Consider the following 13,528-nt stretch of genomic DNA (forward strand, 5'->3'; position numbering starts at 1 on the left):
AAAGGATCCAACCGTTACCCACCAACCAGCCCGCGGCCAGCGGTACTACCGCAAGGCCGCGCGTTACTACTGCTTGCCACCAAGCAGTACTACCGCACGGCTGTGCGGTACTATCGTACCGACCCACGGTACTGCCGCAACCCCAGCGACAGAAAAGAAAAACAGACGCGCAGGAGCTGGGGGCGGTACTTCCGCACGCGCGGTACTACCGCGCCCCCCATGCGGTACTACTGCAAGGCAAAAAAACCCCAGCCAGGGGGAAAGGAACATCCGTGCCTACTTCCGCAAAGAAACGGAAGTAGCAAAACCCCGACACAGTAGTACTGCCGAGGGGCGGTACTACTGCCTAACTGCATAGCGCGGTACTACCGCTCGGCGAAAACGGTACTACCGCGGTAGGTGCGGATGTAAAAAATTGCATCCGCCCCTACTACCGCAAAGGGGCGACACTAGCCTGGTGGGCAGCGGTAGTGCGGCTCCAGGGGAGTGGTACTACCGTGCCACCGCGCGGTACTACCGCGGATGCCTACGGTACTACCGTTTTCCTGGGAGCAGTACTACCGCGACCAACCATAGCAGCCAGACAAGGGAGGCAAGAAAACGGAGAAAGCTCCAAGGAAAAGGGAGGGGACAAGAAGGAGACGTGTACATGATGATTCCACCCAAACCTTTCCAACGCGGACCCCCTCTTAATAGTACGGCTTTCCTACGACTCAAATCCACCAAAAAGAAACGTAGAAAAGACGCCGTCTTCATCAGTCTTCGAGGGGCACCCAATGGTCTTGTGCCTAGCAATGAAATGTCTGGAATACTCAAGGCACACGATTAGTCCGCAAATGCGTTGTCATCAATCACCAAAACACTTAGGGATAAATATACCCTTACAATCTCCCCCTTTTTGGTGGATTGATGACAATACGGGATTTGCACAAGGAAAATAAAATTAAGTAAATGCAAACCCCTCCTCTCTAGAATATAGACGGGCTCCCCCTAGATGTGTGCCACCTAGATGAGTGCTTTGGACTGCACAAAACACGAATACTAGGATCAAAGCTCCCCCTATATTATAGAGACAAGGCATATCTATCACTAAACAAGATAGCACGCACAAGTTAACTATGATAGATAAAGTGCATATGTCTTACACCATATGAGGAAAGGTCTCGAAAGCACAAACCAAACAAGAGCAAACAAGCACAAACGAGGTACAAAAGACAAAGCAAATAAATGCACCAAGCACGACACAACGCAAATCCCTACACTCTCTCCCCCTTTGGCATCGAGGCGCCAAAAAGGCAGAGAGGACACCTACGCACACGGGGTGGCTCAGGCAGAGAAGTCGTCCCACTGCTCCTCGTGCTCCTCGTCAGACTCAACGGCGGGGATAGTCTCCTCGAAGTCATCCTCTGAACTGGTCCACTTGTATCCCTGCTTTGACATCCAGGCAGCCTCAGGTGTGATGACGTCCTCAGACCCGCCAGACACATCCTCTCCAAAGAGCCTCATAACCTTCTTGTCACGGCGGCGACTCTCCTTGTCTGCCACGTGAGCCTTGTACTGTCCCTTTTCCTGCATGTAGAAGAGAGTCTTCATCTTGTCCTTTAGCTTCTTGGCCCATGACGGCTCAGAGGAAGGAGTGGTGGACCTAGCAGCACGGTCCTCGGCAACATTCTCAGCAGCAGCCTCCTCCTCACCAGCAGCCCTCCTAGCAGAAGAGGCCTCAGCACGGGTAGTGGTGTTGGCCCAGTTGGGCTTGACGTGGAGGCTGATGGACTCATGGCGAATCCAGTCTGAAGCAAGGAACTCATCACCCGGGTACATCTTCTCCCAAGTGGTGGAGAGCAGCAGAAACAGGTACGGTCCATAGATAGGTACCTTGCGAGTGAACACCGCAAACCGAAGCTCACACCACATGATGTGAGAGACATCAAGTGGCTGAGTCTGAGAAGAACGTGCCTCTGCACATAGGAGCAACATGTCCACTAGATATGCATGGACCTTGTCCTTGTTGCCAATGCGTGGGAACAGAGTGTTGCGGAAGATGCGATGCATGATATCCAGAAAGGAGTTTAACACCCAAGTTGACTTGCCATTGGGGAGCACCTTCTCAACAAGGAAAGGCTGAAGCAGGTTCTTGTTGGCAGACTCAGAGTTGGCATGGGGGCTAACACTTACGGGGGTGTGAAGCCCATCATCAGGAATGTGCAGTAGATCCATGAACTCTTTCCATGTAGCAGACAGCTGAGGGCCATTGGTCATCCAGGTCATCCTCCGCTCCTCCCCGGGATGAAAGTACACTTAGGCAAAGAACTGACAGATGAGCTCAGGGTCATAGTCATGGTGAAAAGAGATCACCGGCTCAATAGCAAACTGCTCCACCAAGTCCAGAGCCTCTCCAAAATAGTCACGAAACCTGTCCTTCCACATGTGATGCATGTCTATCCACTTGACACCCACGAAGGTATTCTGCTTGCTCTTGATCACATCCAGATAGATGAGAACATGTTGCTTGTTCCAGAACATCTCAGTGCCTCTGAGCACAGCCCGAGGAGTCACATAGGGATTGATCCTCTGGCGTTCGACATACTCAGAGACAGAAATCTCGTCCATGCCCTTAGCAGGTTCCTTTTGCTTGCTGGCGGTGGTCTTGACATTGCGCTTGGGGGCATTGGAGCCCTCTGGGGCTTCATCTTGGGGGTTGCGCAGACGCTTGGAGCCAGTGTCACGATTGGGATTGGAACGGCGAGAGCCACCACCTGAGACACAAAACGCAAAACACCCACAACAGCCAAGAGTGATTAATGCAAAGACCACAACAAAGCAAGAGAAACAAGCAGAAAGCACACATGATAAATGCCTAAAGAGAGATTTGATCCCTACGGTAGTACTGCCAAGTGCTGCGAAGCTAAGATAGTAGTACTGCTCTTAGACGCGGTAGTACCGTGCAAGGTCACGATAGTACCGGGTCTAGGAGCGGTAGTACGACCTTAGCGCCTCGGCTAGCGCGGTAGTACCGCGTCTGTTGAGCGGTAGTACCACACGAGCTAGCACGGTAGTACCGCACCTGACGGGCGGTAGTACCGCACATCAGACATGGTAGTACCGCACCACGTCAGATCTGAACAGGTTCAAATCTAAGAAAAGCCCGCGAAACCAGGGCGGTACTACGGTTGGACAAAGCTACCACAAGACAGCATATCAAGTATGATTCCTACACATCACGACTCTCCTACATCCTACTCTTGCATAGATTTGGCCTAAAATCTCAAGAACAACAAGTTTCTCCCCAAAAACCTAGAAGCAAGAGACCAGCCAAGAAAAAGAGGGATTTGGGGAAAAACATTGGTCCATGGCAAGAGGAAGTGGTGGGGAACGATCCCACCGGCCGGAATCCGAGGAGAGTGGCCGGAGGCGGAGATCCGGCGAGGGCCTCCGGCGCCGTTCTTGAGCGAGAGAGAGAGACGTGGGGAGAGAGACAAATGAATGGGTATGGGGAGTTGGAACTCCCCTGCCCGAGTCATACCCCCCACGCTCCCTCGACGATGCGGTAGTACCGTGCCCCAACGCGGTAGTACCGCCCGGCGCGGTACTTCCGAAGTACCGCACCTGAGCGGTAGTACCGTGCTGTGGCACGGTAGTACCGTGCCTCCCAAAGCGGTAGTACCGCGGCCAGACGCGGTAGTACCGTGAGCTCAAGAAGATGCATGTTTCGAGCACACGAAAAACTGGATCTTTGCACAAACACTCCGAGCCAACACGACACCACAAGACCACGCAACACACAAAGCCAGAAAGGCACACGACAAACGAAACAAAAACGATACACCACCTCTCCAAAGAGAGGGCGGTGGCTGTAGCCACCTATGTTTGAGTCAATTGGTATGGCACCGCGAAGAATTATCCTTGGGTCCATGACCAAAACTCGTCTTTGAAGCACAAGTACCATCAAACATGGCTAATGTGAAAGACTTGATCGATTTATGCATAATGGGGGGAGGGAGAGTTCATTGAGAGAACATCACTCCCCCTATGTCCATGCCTACATCTAAATAGGACAACACGTTGAGTATGGTGGGGTGTGCAAGGGTTCAAGCAACATTGCTCGAATCAATGATATTTAGCTCATGCCTTAACTCGCGAAATCTTGCTTCATCCAAGGGCTTCGTGAAGATATCTGCAAGGTTATCATGAGTGTTGACATAGTTGAGCTCGATCTCTCCTCGCCTAATGTGATCCCAGATGAAGTGATACCGAATCGCAATATGCTTCGTCTTGAAGTGTTGCACCGGGTTGAGAGAGATCTTGATGGCACTTTCATTGTCACACCAAAGAGGCACTTTGTCACAAATGACACCGTAATCCTTTAAAGTTTGCCTCATCCATAAGAGTTGTGCACAACAACTACCGGCCGCCACATACTCCGCTTCGGTGGACAAGAGAGACACACAACTTTGCTTTTTGGAAGACCAACTTACCAAAGAGCAACCAAGAAATTGGCACCCTCCGAAAGTAGACTTCCTATCCACTTTGTCTCCCACCCAATCGGAATCCGAATACCCTACAAGCTTAAAGTTTGCTCCTCTTGGGTACCATAGGCCAAAGTTTGGGGTATGAGCCAAATATCGAAAGATTCGTTTGACCGCCACATAGTGACTTTCCTTAGGTGCGGCTTGAAAACGTGCACAAATTCCCACACTCAACATGATATCCGGTCTAGATGCACAAAGGTAAAGCAAGGAACCTATCATGGAGCGATATACCTTTTGATCCACCTCTTTACCGTTGGGATCTATGTCAAGTTGGCACTTGGTGGGCATGGGAGTGGAAGCCGGCTTGACATCACTTAGCTTGAATCTTTTGAGCATGTCTTGAGTATATTTGTCTTGATTGATGAAGGTTCCTTCTCTTCTTTGCTTCACTTCGAACCCTAGAAAGAACTTCAACTCTCCCATGGAAGACATCTCGAACTTTGAGGTCATGAGAGTGGAAAATTCCTCATTGAAAGCTTTGTTAGGGGAACCAAAGATAATATCATCAACATATAATTGGCACACAAACAACTCCCCTTTGAGCTTCTTAGTAAAAAGAGTGGGGTCGATTAGCCCAACTTCGAAACCACGATCTTGTAACAACTTGGTAAGGTGGTCATACCACGCACGTGGGGCTTGTTTAAGGCCATAGAGTGCCTTATCGAGTTGATACACATGATCGGGAAAGTAGGGATCCTCGAACCCGGGGGGTTGCTTGACATAAACCAATTCATTAATGGGACCATTAAGAAAAGCACTCTTCACATCCATTTGTTGTAACTTAAAGTTATGATGAGAAGCATAGGCAATCAACATGCGAATAGATTCAAGACGAGCAACGGGAGTAAAGGTTTCATCGTAGTCGATACCCTCAACTTGGGAGTAGCCTTGTGCTACCAAACGAGCCTTGTTGCGAATGATAATCCCATGGGCATCTTGCTTGTTCTTAAATATCCACTTGGTTCCGATGACATTGTGGTTCCCTGTCATTCTTGGCACCAATCTCCACACTTTGTTGCGCTCGAAGTTGTTGAGTTCTTCATGCATGGCATTGAGCCAATCCGGATCTTCTAGCGCCTCATAGACCTTGTGGGGTTCCACACAAGAGACAAACGCGTGATGCTCACAATAATTTGCTAATTGCCTACGAGTTCTTACCCCCTTTCGTAAGCTTCCAAGCACATTCATCATGAGATGATCCTTGGTGGAGAGTTTGGAAGCAACCTTGGCGGCACGACGCTCTAATTCCTCCTCGGGGGTGAGACGAGGAGTGGTCACTTGATCATCTTGAGCATCGTCTTGAGCTTGTTCTTGTTCTTGAACTTGCTCGGAGGAGAACTTGACCTTGGGCATCACTAGATGTGTCAACACCGTCTTGAGCGTGATCTTGCCCTTGGTCATGTTCTTAAGGATGAGGGCCTTCATGTTGTTCTTCGGAAGCGTGTGGGCCTTGGGTTGGTGATGGCTCCGCTTGAGTGGAGCTTTGTCCTTCTCCTTCGGCCACAAGGGGTTCCTCAATGGGACTACACCATGACAAAAAATTAAGGGCAATTAACTGTTGGGAATAAGCAAGAATTGGGGGCGAGTAACTGCCTGGAAAGCTTTATATGTCAGGCAATGATGTATAGGTCAATGCATCTGCCGGGAATGTGGAAGCTAGGTGGGCAGGCCATCTGCCGGCATCTTTTGGGGCGGCCCAATTGCCCCAAATTCATTTTGAGGGCGAACGCACTGCCCTTAACCAGTTGGCGCGAAATTACAATTGAGGCCCAAAAAGCGCGCGAGGCAAGTCGCGGGAGAATGAAAAATTAGAAGACACTGGAAGCCCACCGTGGCCTTTTCCCCCTCCTATTTCCCCTTCTCCACACATTGCATCTCGAAAAAAACACATCTCGACGCTCTCCCTCCCTCAGCAGCCGCCCGCACTGCATCTCTCAGTCGTTGCCAAACCCTAGCGTCGCCGCCCCTCCGTCGACCCACTGCTGCCGCGCCCCCATCCCCTGCATCGACCCACCGCCGCCGCCCCTATCCCCTGCATCCACCCATCGCCTTCATCCCCTGCATCCACCCACCGCCGCCGACCCCATCCCCTGCATCGACCTAACGCCGACCCCATCCCCTGCATCGACCCACCGCCGCCCCCATCCCCTGCATCGACCCGGCGCCGCCGCCCCTGCATCCACCTAGCGCCGCCGCCCCCATCCTCTTCATCCACACCGCAGGAGCATCCCCTATCCAGCCCGCCGCCCCTGCATCCACCCAGAACCATCGCCCCCATCCTCTTTATCCACGCCACAGGAGAATCCCCAATCCAGCCGGCCGCACCAGCATCACGCAATCCAGTGCCGCTGCCCCATCCCCTCCATCACCCCACATAGTTGTCCCAGTGTACAGGCGAAGCTGAATTAAAAAGATCTCAGCTTTGTGGGATATACATACAAAAACTTTGATGCTGTGAAAGGATTAAAACATGCAGGTTTGTGTCTTTGACATAATTTTGTATGTTGTGAAATATGGCTGGATTGCAAGTATGGATTTCTTTTCTAGTGTTATTGGCATTTTCTCATATCATAGTCATTATGTTTTGTAAACTGATAAATGACAGTTTTTCATAGTATAAACATGCTATTAGGTAGCTTCACCACTTGATGAAAAATGACCAGTATCTAAGTGGCATACATGCTGTTTATAATCCTTTGTTGTTTATTAATCTATAAATGTTTGCAGATATGCAAAGGAGCTCATCACTAAACAGGCCCTCTATTGGTGCTATATTCCCCAAGAACAACGCCTCCCGATACCCTTCGCCATCCTCGCCCCTGGTTCACCTCCTCTGCCACTGACTCGTCAACTGATCAGCAGGAGCAGCAACAGCCTGAGAGTCACAGATAGAGGTTGCACTGAGTTCTGTTCTCTGTTGTCACAGGTCTGCATTTAGAACATGCACAGTTTTTCTTTTTTTTGCTGAGGTAGTAAACTTGGCTATGAGCTATGAGTCTAATAGAAGATCCTTGTAACTTGAACTGTCAGAACATGATTCCTAATTTATGCCTATCAGGTGCTATTTAGAGTACATGACTTGGTACTTTTGATTTAGTTTCATTAATGATCTGGATGATAAACTGGACAAGTTTGTGGTACTTTTTGATATGCTAAATGTAAGATCATAACTGCATGCTAGTTGGTTATTGTTCTTCATCTAGGGTAATTATATTTTTACGTGTTCCAGGAACCAGCCTAAACCAGACTTTAAGGACAAGTTTAAGATCTAGGTTGGGAAGTGAAGAAGGTATCAAGCTGCAGCCATCAATAATTGAACAAGTGCCACTTGCAGCTTCTGGTGAGATTCTTGATCATAAGACTTGATATTTTTTATATCATTGTGTGGTATCTTCTGATTTTAGTTTGAATACCTTGTAATTTGATTCTATCACTGCATGGTAATATTAGACTATATTTCGAATATTCGAGTGTTGCTCTGGTTTGTAATTATTGATTTGTGTTGGCTTGCGATAATTAGGCAAGGGTTCAAATTTAGTACAAGCAACTCGTGATGGACAAGAGTTGGATGGATCATGCTAGGTACAACATTAAGATGAACACGCTTTCCACTTAATATAATATTACCGAAGGATTATCTATTGATGAATCAATAATTGTAGGCATACAAAAACGTATATTGAAGGGGTCAAACAATTTATACAATTTGCATTTACCAATTCTGCTAGAGGGAGCAAGATATTATGTCCTTGTAAAATCTGTGTGAACTATGCATGGAAGGAATCTAGTGTTGTCTATGAGCACTTAGTATGCGATTGGTTCTTGGAAGGGTATAAAAAATGGTTGTGTCATGGGGAGGGACCGTTATACCTTCCACAACGGTGTGAGCCTATCAAGTTTCAAAACGACGAGGTTGAAGATGAGGACATATTTGAGGTACTTGATGAGATACCTGAAATGCTTGAAGATATAGGACATGAATTTGATGAAGTTGGGGATGGTGGTGGGAATGATGGTGACCTAAGGGCGGATGGAAGTGATCCAAATATAGAGGCCTTTCACCAATTATTAGATGATGCAGGGCAACAACTTTATCCTAGGTGCACAGGCTTCTCAAAGCTACACTTTGTAGTTAGATTACTCCACACCAAATTTCTTGGGGGTTGGAGTGATGAGAGTTTTAACATATTGCTCGAGCTGCTTAATAAGGCCTTTCCAGGGGACTTGCCACTTCCTAAGAACTTTCATGAAGCAAAGAAGATGATAAAATGCCTTGGACTAGGTTATGTTAATATACATGCATGTGAGAATGATTGCATATTATTTCGAAAGCAATATGCAAATGCAGACCAATGCCCTATATGCAAAACTTCTCGATGGAAATCTGAAAAGAAGAGCCTTGATGGGAAACATGTACACCAAGTACCAAGAAAGGTTCTGCGTTATTTTCCAATAAAGAAGAGGCTTCAACAGCTGTTCATATCAAAGAAGAGTGCAATAGATGCAAGATGGCATGATGAAGGACGCATAAGAGATGGTTTAGTGAGGCATCCTGCAGATTCTCCTGCATGGAAACATTTTGATGCGACACATCCAAAATTTGCTGAAGATAGTCGCAACATTAGGCTAGCTATAACGGCAGACGAATTTAATCCCTATCGATCTATGTACTGTAGTAGTTATAGCATCTGGCCTGTCATGTTGATCCCCTTGAATTTTCCTCCTTGGTTATGCATGAAGCAGCCAAATTTCATCCTTTCCTTATTAATTCCTGGCCCAAAGTCACCTGGGGAAGACATGGATGTCTATCTTGAACCACTTATTGATAATATGGTCGAAATGTTTGAAAAGGGCGTTAGAACTTTTGATGCTTCTACAGGAGAGTCCTTTGACTTGCATGCTGCCATATTATACACCATTTCTGATCTCCCTGGTTTAGGTCACCTATGTGGATGTGTCACCTCTGGGAACTTCGAGAAAGTTGATGAACATGTGGTTCTGTTCCCTGATTTAGATGCTAATGTAGATCTCCGGGTTGATCTTAAAAGTGCACCTCGTATCAGAGAAGATATAGATGGAACAATTGTTCGACAGGTCAAGAAGGATAAGTATGTAGTTTTTAGCTTTTAATATTCCTGCAAAATACCTCTTCTAATTAATATTCATGTGTTCCTTTAGTTCAGATTGTTCATAAGACACCCTTTTTAACCAGTCTTGTAAGACTACATCTTTGTTTTTGTATTTTAGATTGCATTAAACCTTTTTCTAATTCAGATATTTTACCTTTTTTCAGGAAAAAGAATGGCAAACGGAGGAGAAAGGGCTAATACTACTTCATATGAAGAAGCGCGGGCAGAGACTCTAAGGCTAAACACAGAGAAGTTGCATCAATTAATTCCAAGACTTGCAGAGAAGTCTTCGCATGAACAAAACAACAAGACAAAGGTGATGGTAGCCTTCCAAGACTTGCTTGTGTGTTGATTCAACTGTGCAAGTGTATGGTAGCTATTTAACAACATGTGCTTATCTGCAGAAAAGGCAACACACATCTAGTCAGCCAGCTCTTGAAATGCCTAGACGCATACTAAGATCGGACACCGCTAGAGCTGATTCTAGGCACAACAAGACAAAGGTGATGGTAGCCTTCCAAGACTTGCTTGTGTGTTGATTCAACTGTGCAAGTGTATGGTAGCTATTTAACAACATGTGCTTATCTGCAGAAAAGGCAACACACATCTAGTCAGCCAGCTCTTGAAATGCCTAGACGCATACTAAGATCGGACACCGCTAGAGCCGATTCTAGGCACGATGATGAAGACATGCGAGATGCTGCATTAGAAGAGAATGAAGATGATGTTAATGCAGTGACACAACATGGTAGGTAGTTCTATTTTTTTAGGCATTCAACCTTTTTCATTTCGGAGATCTAACTAATTCTTTTCTATGTTCATATAGATGGTGGTCAACAACAGAAGAAGCGTGGACGCAGCTATACTAGAAAGGCCAATATACGCTCAAGAGGGAACCAGCCACCAATTAGGCTAGAGATCAATGAGAAGGGACAGCCTGTGGGGGACAATGCCACCGAGTTTGCAAATTTTATAGCCACACTGGTTGAAAATAGTGAGATAGTATCACTTGCCAAACCTGACTGGAGGTTGGTTGAGCCAAAGCAAAAGCTTTTATTGTGGAATACTTTGAAGGTAACTTCTGTGATGCACATATACAAAAATTTCTTATGGACTTATGTTTCATCCTCTAATTCATTGTTGAATTTTGGCAACTTGATAACCAGTTGTACTATGAAGTGGATGAAAGAGTTAAAGACTGGCTCATGGGAAGTACTCCTGAGCAACTTGTACTTTCTATGGTTTTCCTAGTAGATAAAAAATGTGCCTACTTTCAAATACATGCTTAAGTCCTATTTTGAATCACAAACAGCAACTCTGTTTCTTAGATAATTCTGCAGCTACTACTTAAACTTTGACAGACATTTATGTGCCTGCAAACTCTTTCTGAAAGCAAGCAGCAAACTTTCCACCCTCAAGGCATCAACACCATCTCCTTTTGATTTTGCACTGCCCCTGTTTTATTCTTGGGTACGGCCCTACACACTAAATAGGACAAGCATGTACAAGAAAACAGAATGGTGGACACCCTGCATTGCCACTGGATTGCTAGTAATTGATCCCTGGCTGCAGTTTTTGAATGTTCTATTTACTTAACAGCAATCAAGAGAAATTATACTGCACCAAACAAGATGGCTATTGGTATATATTTATAGTGATTGGTTACATTGATTTTCCTAGTGATGCATACACAGTGCACAATCTCTTCTTATGAGTACATCCACACATTCTGTCTGTGCCTTGTGGAATGCATACAGGGTGACACACATGTGTCTCTTTCATTTGGTTGAGTCGATTTTCTTTTTCAGCCGATGCAACATATATGTTTGGAACATGTGTTCTTCTGAGCTGATCTATTTGGCCATTTATTTATTTTTACACATCACCGGCATAATGCCTTTGCATCCACAAATGCGGTGTGTTTGGTGAGCTAAAAGGATCTTCTGCTGGGATATGTTTACACCTAAAACCAGATTGTATATTTTGCGCTTTTGTCTATGATGTACTACTTTGAGTTGTGAACCTACAACTGTACGCATGTGTGCATGTAGACCTGATGGATAGTTGTGCTTTTGGCTGTCTTGTTACTGTACTTGTATGCCTGTGTGTGCATGTAGGCACACATAATGGATATTTGTGCTAGCTTTTAGTTGTCCTGGACTAATGATGTATCGTATGCCTATGTGTGCATGTAGGCACACATAATGGATCTTTGTGCTAGCTTTTAGTTGTCCTGGACTAATGATGTATGGATGATGGATTGCTCATAATTAGTATATGCACTATCTCTGAAGTGTGATGCTATCTTTATTACTGTATGCATGTGTGTTTTATATATAGATGGAACAAAATGGACTGAAGATAAATCATAGCTGTCGAAATACATACAATATGGGAGATTTGTGTGGTCGTAGTGAAGAAAAATACAGGCAGACTGGCTGCTGGGAAATCTTCTAACTGCCCTGTATAATCAGCCCGCCGGGGAATATCTGTATGCCGGTAATAGTGCTAACTGCCGGTAAAGGCAAGAACATGAAGGGCAGATATTCTGCCGGCGTATAGGGTAACTGCTGGGAATTCCTTTCCCCGACAGGACTTTCAAGGGCGGTTTGTAATTGCCGGCAAAAGACTTTCCCGGCAGTTAATCTGCCTCCAATGGCCAGTTTTCCCGGCAGATATTATGACCTCTAATTTTTGGTCATGGTATAGTGGGGTAGGATAAATCCAACACCCATTCTTCTTATGGCTTGGGGAGGAATTTCATCACCTACATCACAAGTGCCACTTTGCTCCACTTGGGAGCCGTTATTATCATCAAACTCCACGTTACACGTCTCCTCAATAAGTCCCGTGGATTTATTGAGGACACGGTAAGCATGAGAGTTTGTAGCATAACCAACAAATATGACCTCATAAGCTCTAGCCTCAAATTTAGACAACCGAACACCTTTCTTGAGAATGAAACACTTACACCCGAACACCCGGAAGTACTTGAGGTTGGGCTTGTTACCGGTGAGTATCTCATATGGAGTCTTGTTCAAGCCCTTGCGGAGGTAGAGCCGATTGGATGCATGACACGCGGTGTTGATGGCTTCAGCCCAAAAGTTGTACGGAGACTTGAACTCCGCCATCATGGTCCTTGCCGCATCCATCAACGTCCGGTTCTTCCTCTCCGCAACACCGTTTTGTTGAGGGGTGTAAGGTGCGGAATATTGATGCTTGATCCCCTCATCACTAAGAAACTCATCCAAGGTGTAGTTCTTGAACTCGGTGCCGTTGTCACTTCTTATTGTCAAGATCTTTGCATTGTATTGACGTTGTGCTTCATTTGCAAAGTCAATGACGGTTTGTTGGGTCTCGCTCTTCCTCTTGAAGAAATACACCCACGTGTACCTTGAGTAGTCATCCACAATCACCAAGCAATACTTCCTACCTCCAAGACTATCGAAGGATGGAGGCCCAAAGAGATCCATGTGAAGGAGCTCCAAAGGCCTCTTTGAATAAATGATAGTCGTGGGAGGGTGAGCCTTCTCATGTAGCTTTCCTTCGATACAAGCACTGCAAGCATGATCTTTAGCAAAACTAACATTCGTTAGTCCACGGACATGGTCCCCCTTGAGGAGACTTTGCAAAGATCTCATATTGACGTGGGCTAAACGGTGATGCCAAAGCCATCCCACATCAACTTTAGCCATTAGGCACGTCGCGGTCTTAGTGGGTTGCTCCGAAAAGTTAATCACATATAGACCGTTCTCGACATGCCCAACAAAGGCTACTTTAAGAGTCTTGCTCCACAAGAGGGCCACGGTATCGATATCAAAGAAAGTGGCAAAGCCCATGATTGCAAGTTGACGAACGGAAAGTAAATTG

At 46.2% G+C, this 13,528-nt stretch overlaps 1 protein-coding gene across 7 annotated transcripts; it reads left to right on the forward strand.

Moving 5' to 3' along the window:
* Window positions 1-6,389: 6,389 nt before the first annotated feature.
* LOC125521411 (uncharacterized) lies at window positions 6,390-11,745 on the forward strand. Of its 7 annotated transcripts, XM_087536075.1 has the most exons (10): window positions 6,390-7,005; window positions 7,257-7,455; window positions 7,759-7,869; window positions 8,050-8,111; window positions 8,192-9,637; window positions 9,823-9,974; window positions 10,063-10,161; window positions 10,250-10,406; window positions 10,485-10,732; window positions 10,825-11,745. In XM_087536075.1, the coding sequence occupies exons 5-10, from the start codon at window positions 9,604-9,606 to the stop codon at window positions 10,945-10,947; spliced, it is 813 nt and encodes a 270-aa protein (XP_087392201.1). In that variant the 5' UTR covers window positions 6,390-7,005; window positions 7,257-7,455; window positions 7,759-7,869; window positions 8,050-8,111; window positions 8,192-9,603; the 3' UTR covers window positions 10,948-11,745. The 7 variants fall into 7 exon arrangements, 6 of the variants coding, with proteins under 6 accessions (XP_087392201.1, XP_087392196.1, XP_087392197.1 ...); XR_015611195.1 differs by having other exon boundaries at window positions 7,257-7,423; window positions 10,485-11,745; XM_087536070.1 differs by having other exon boundaries at window positions 10,485-11,745.
* Window positions 11,746-13,528: the final 1,783 nt, after the last annotated feature.

Source organism: Triticum urartu, chromosome 7A, assembly GCF_056163025.1.
Source record: "Triticum urartu cultivar PI428250 chromosome 7A, HENAU_Tu73, whole genome shotgun sequence".
NCBI lineage: Eukaryota > Viridiplantae > Streptophyta > Magnoliopsida > Poales > Poaceae > Triticum > Triticum urartu.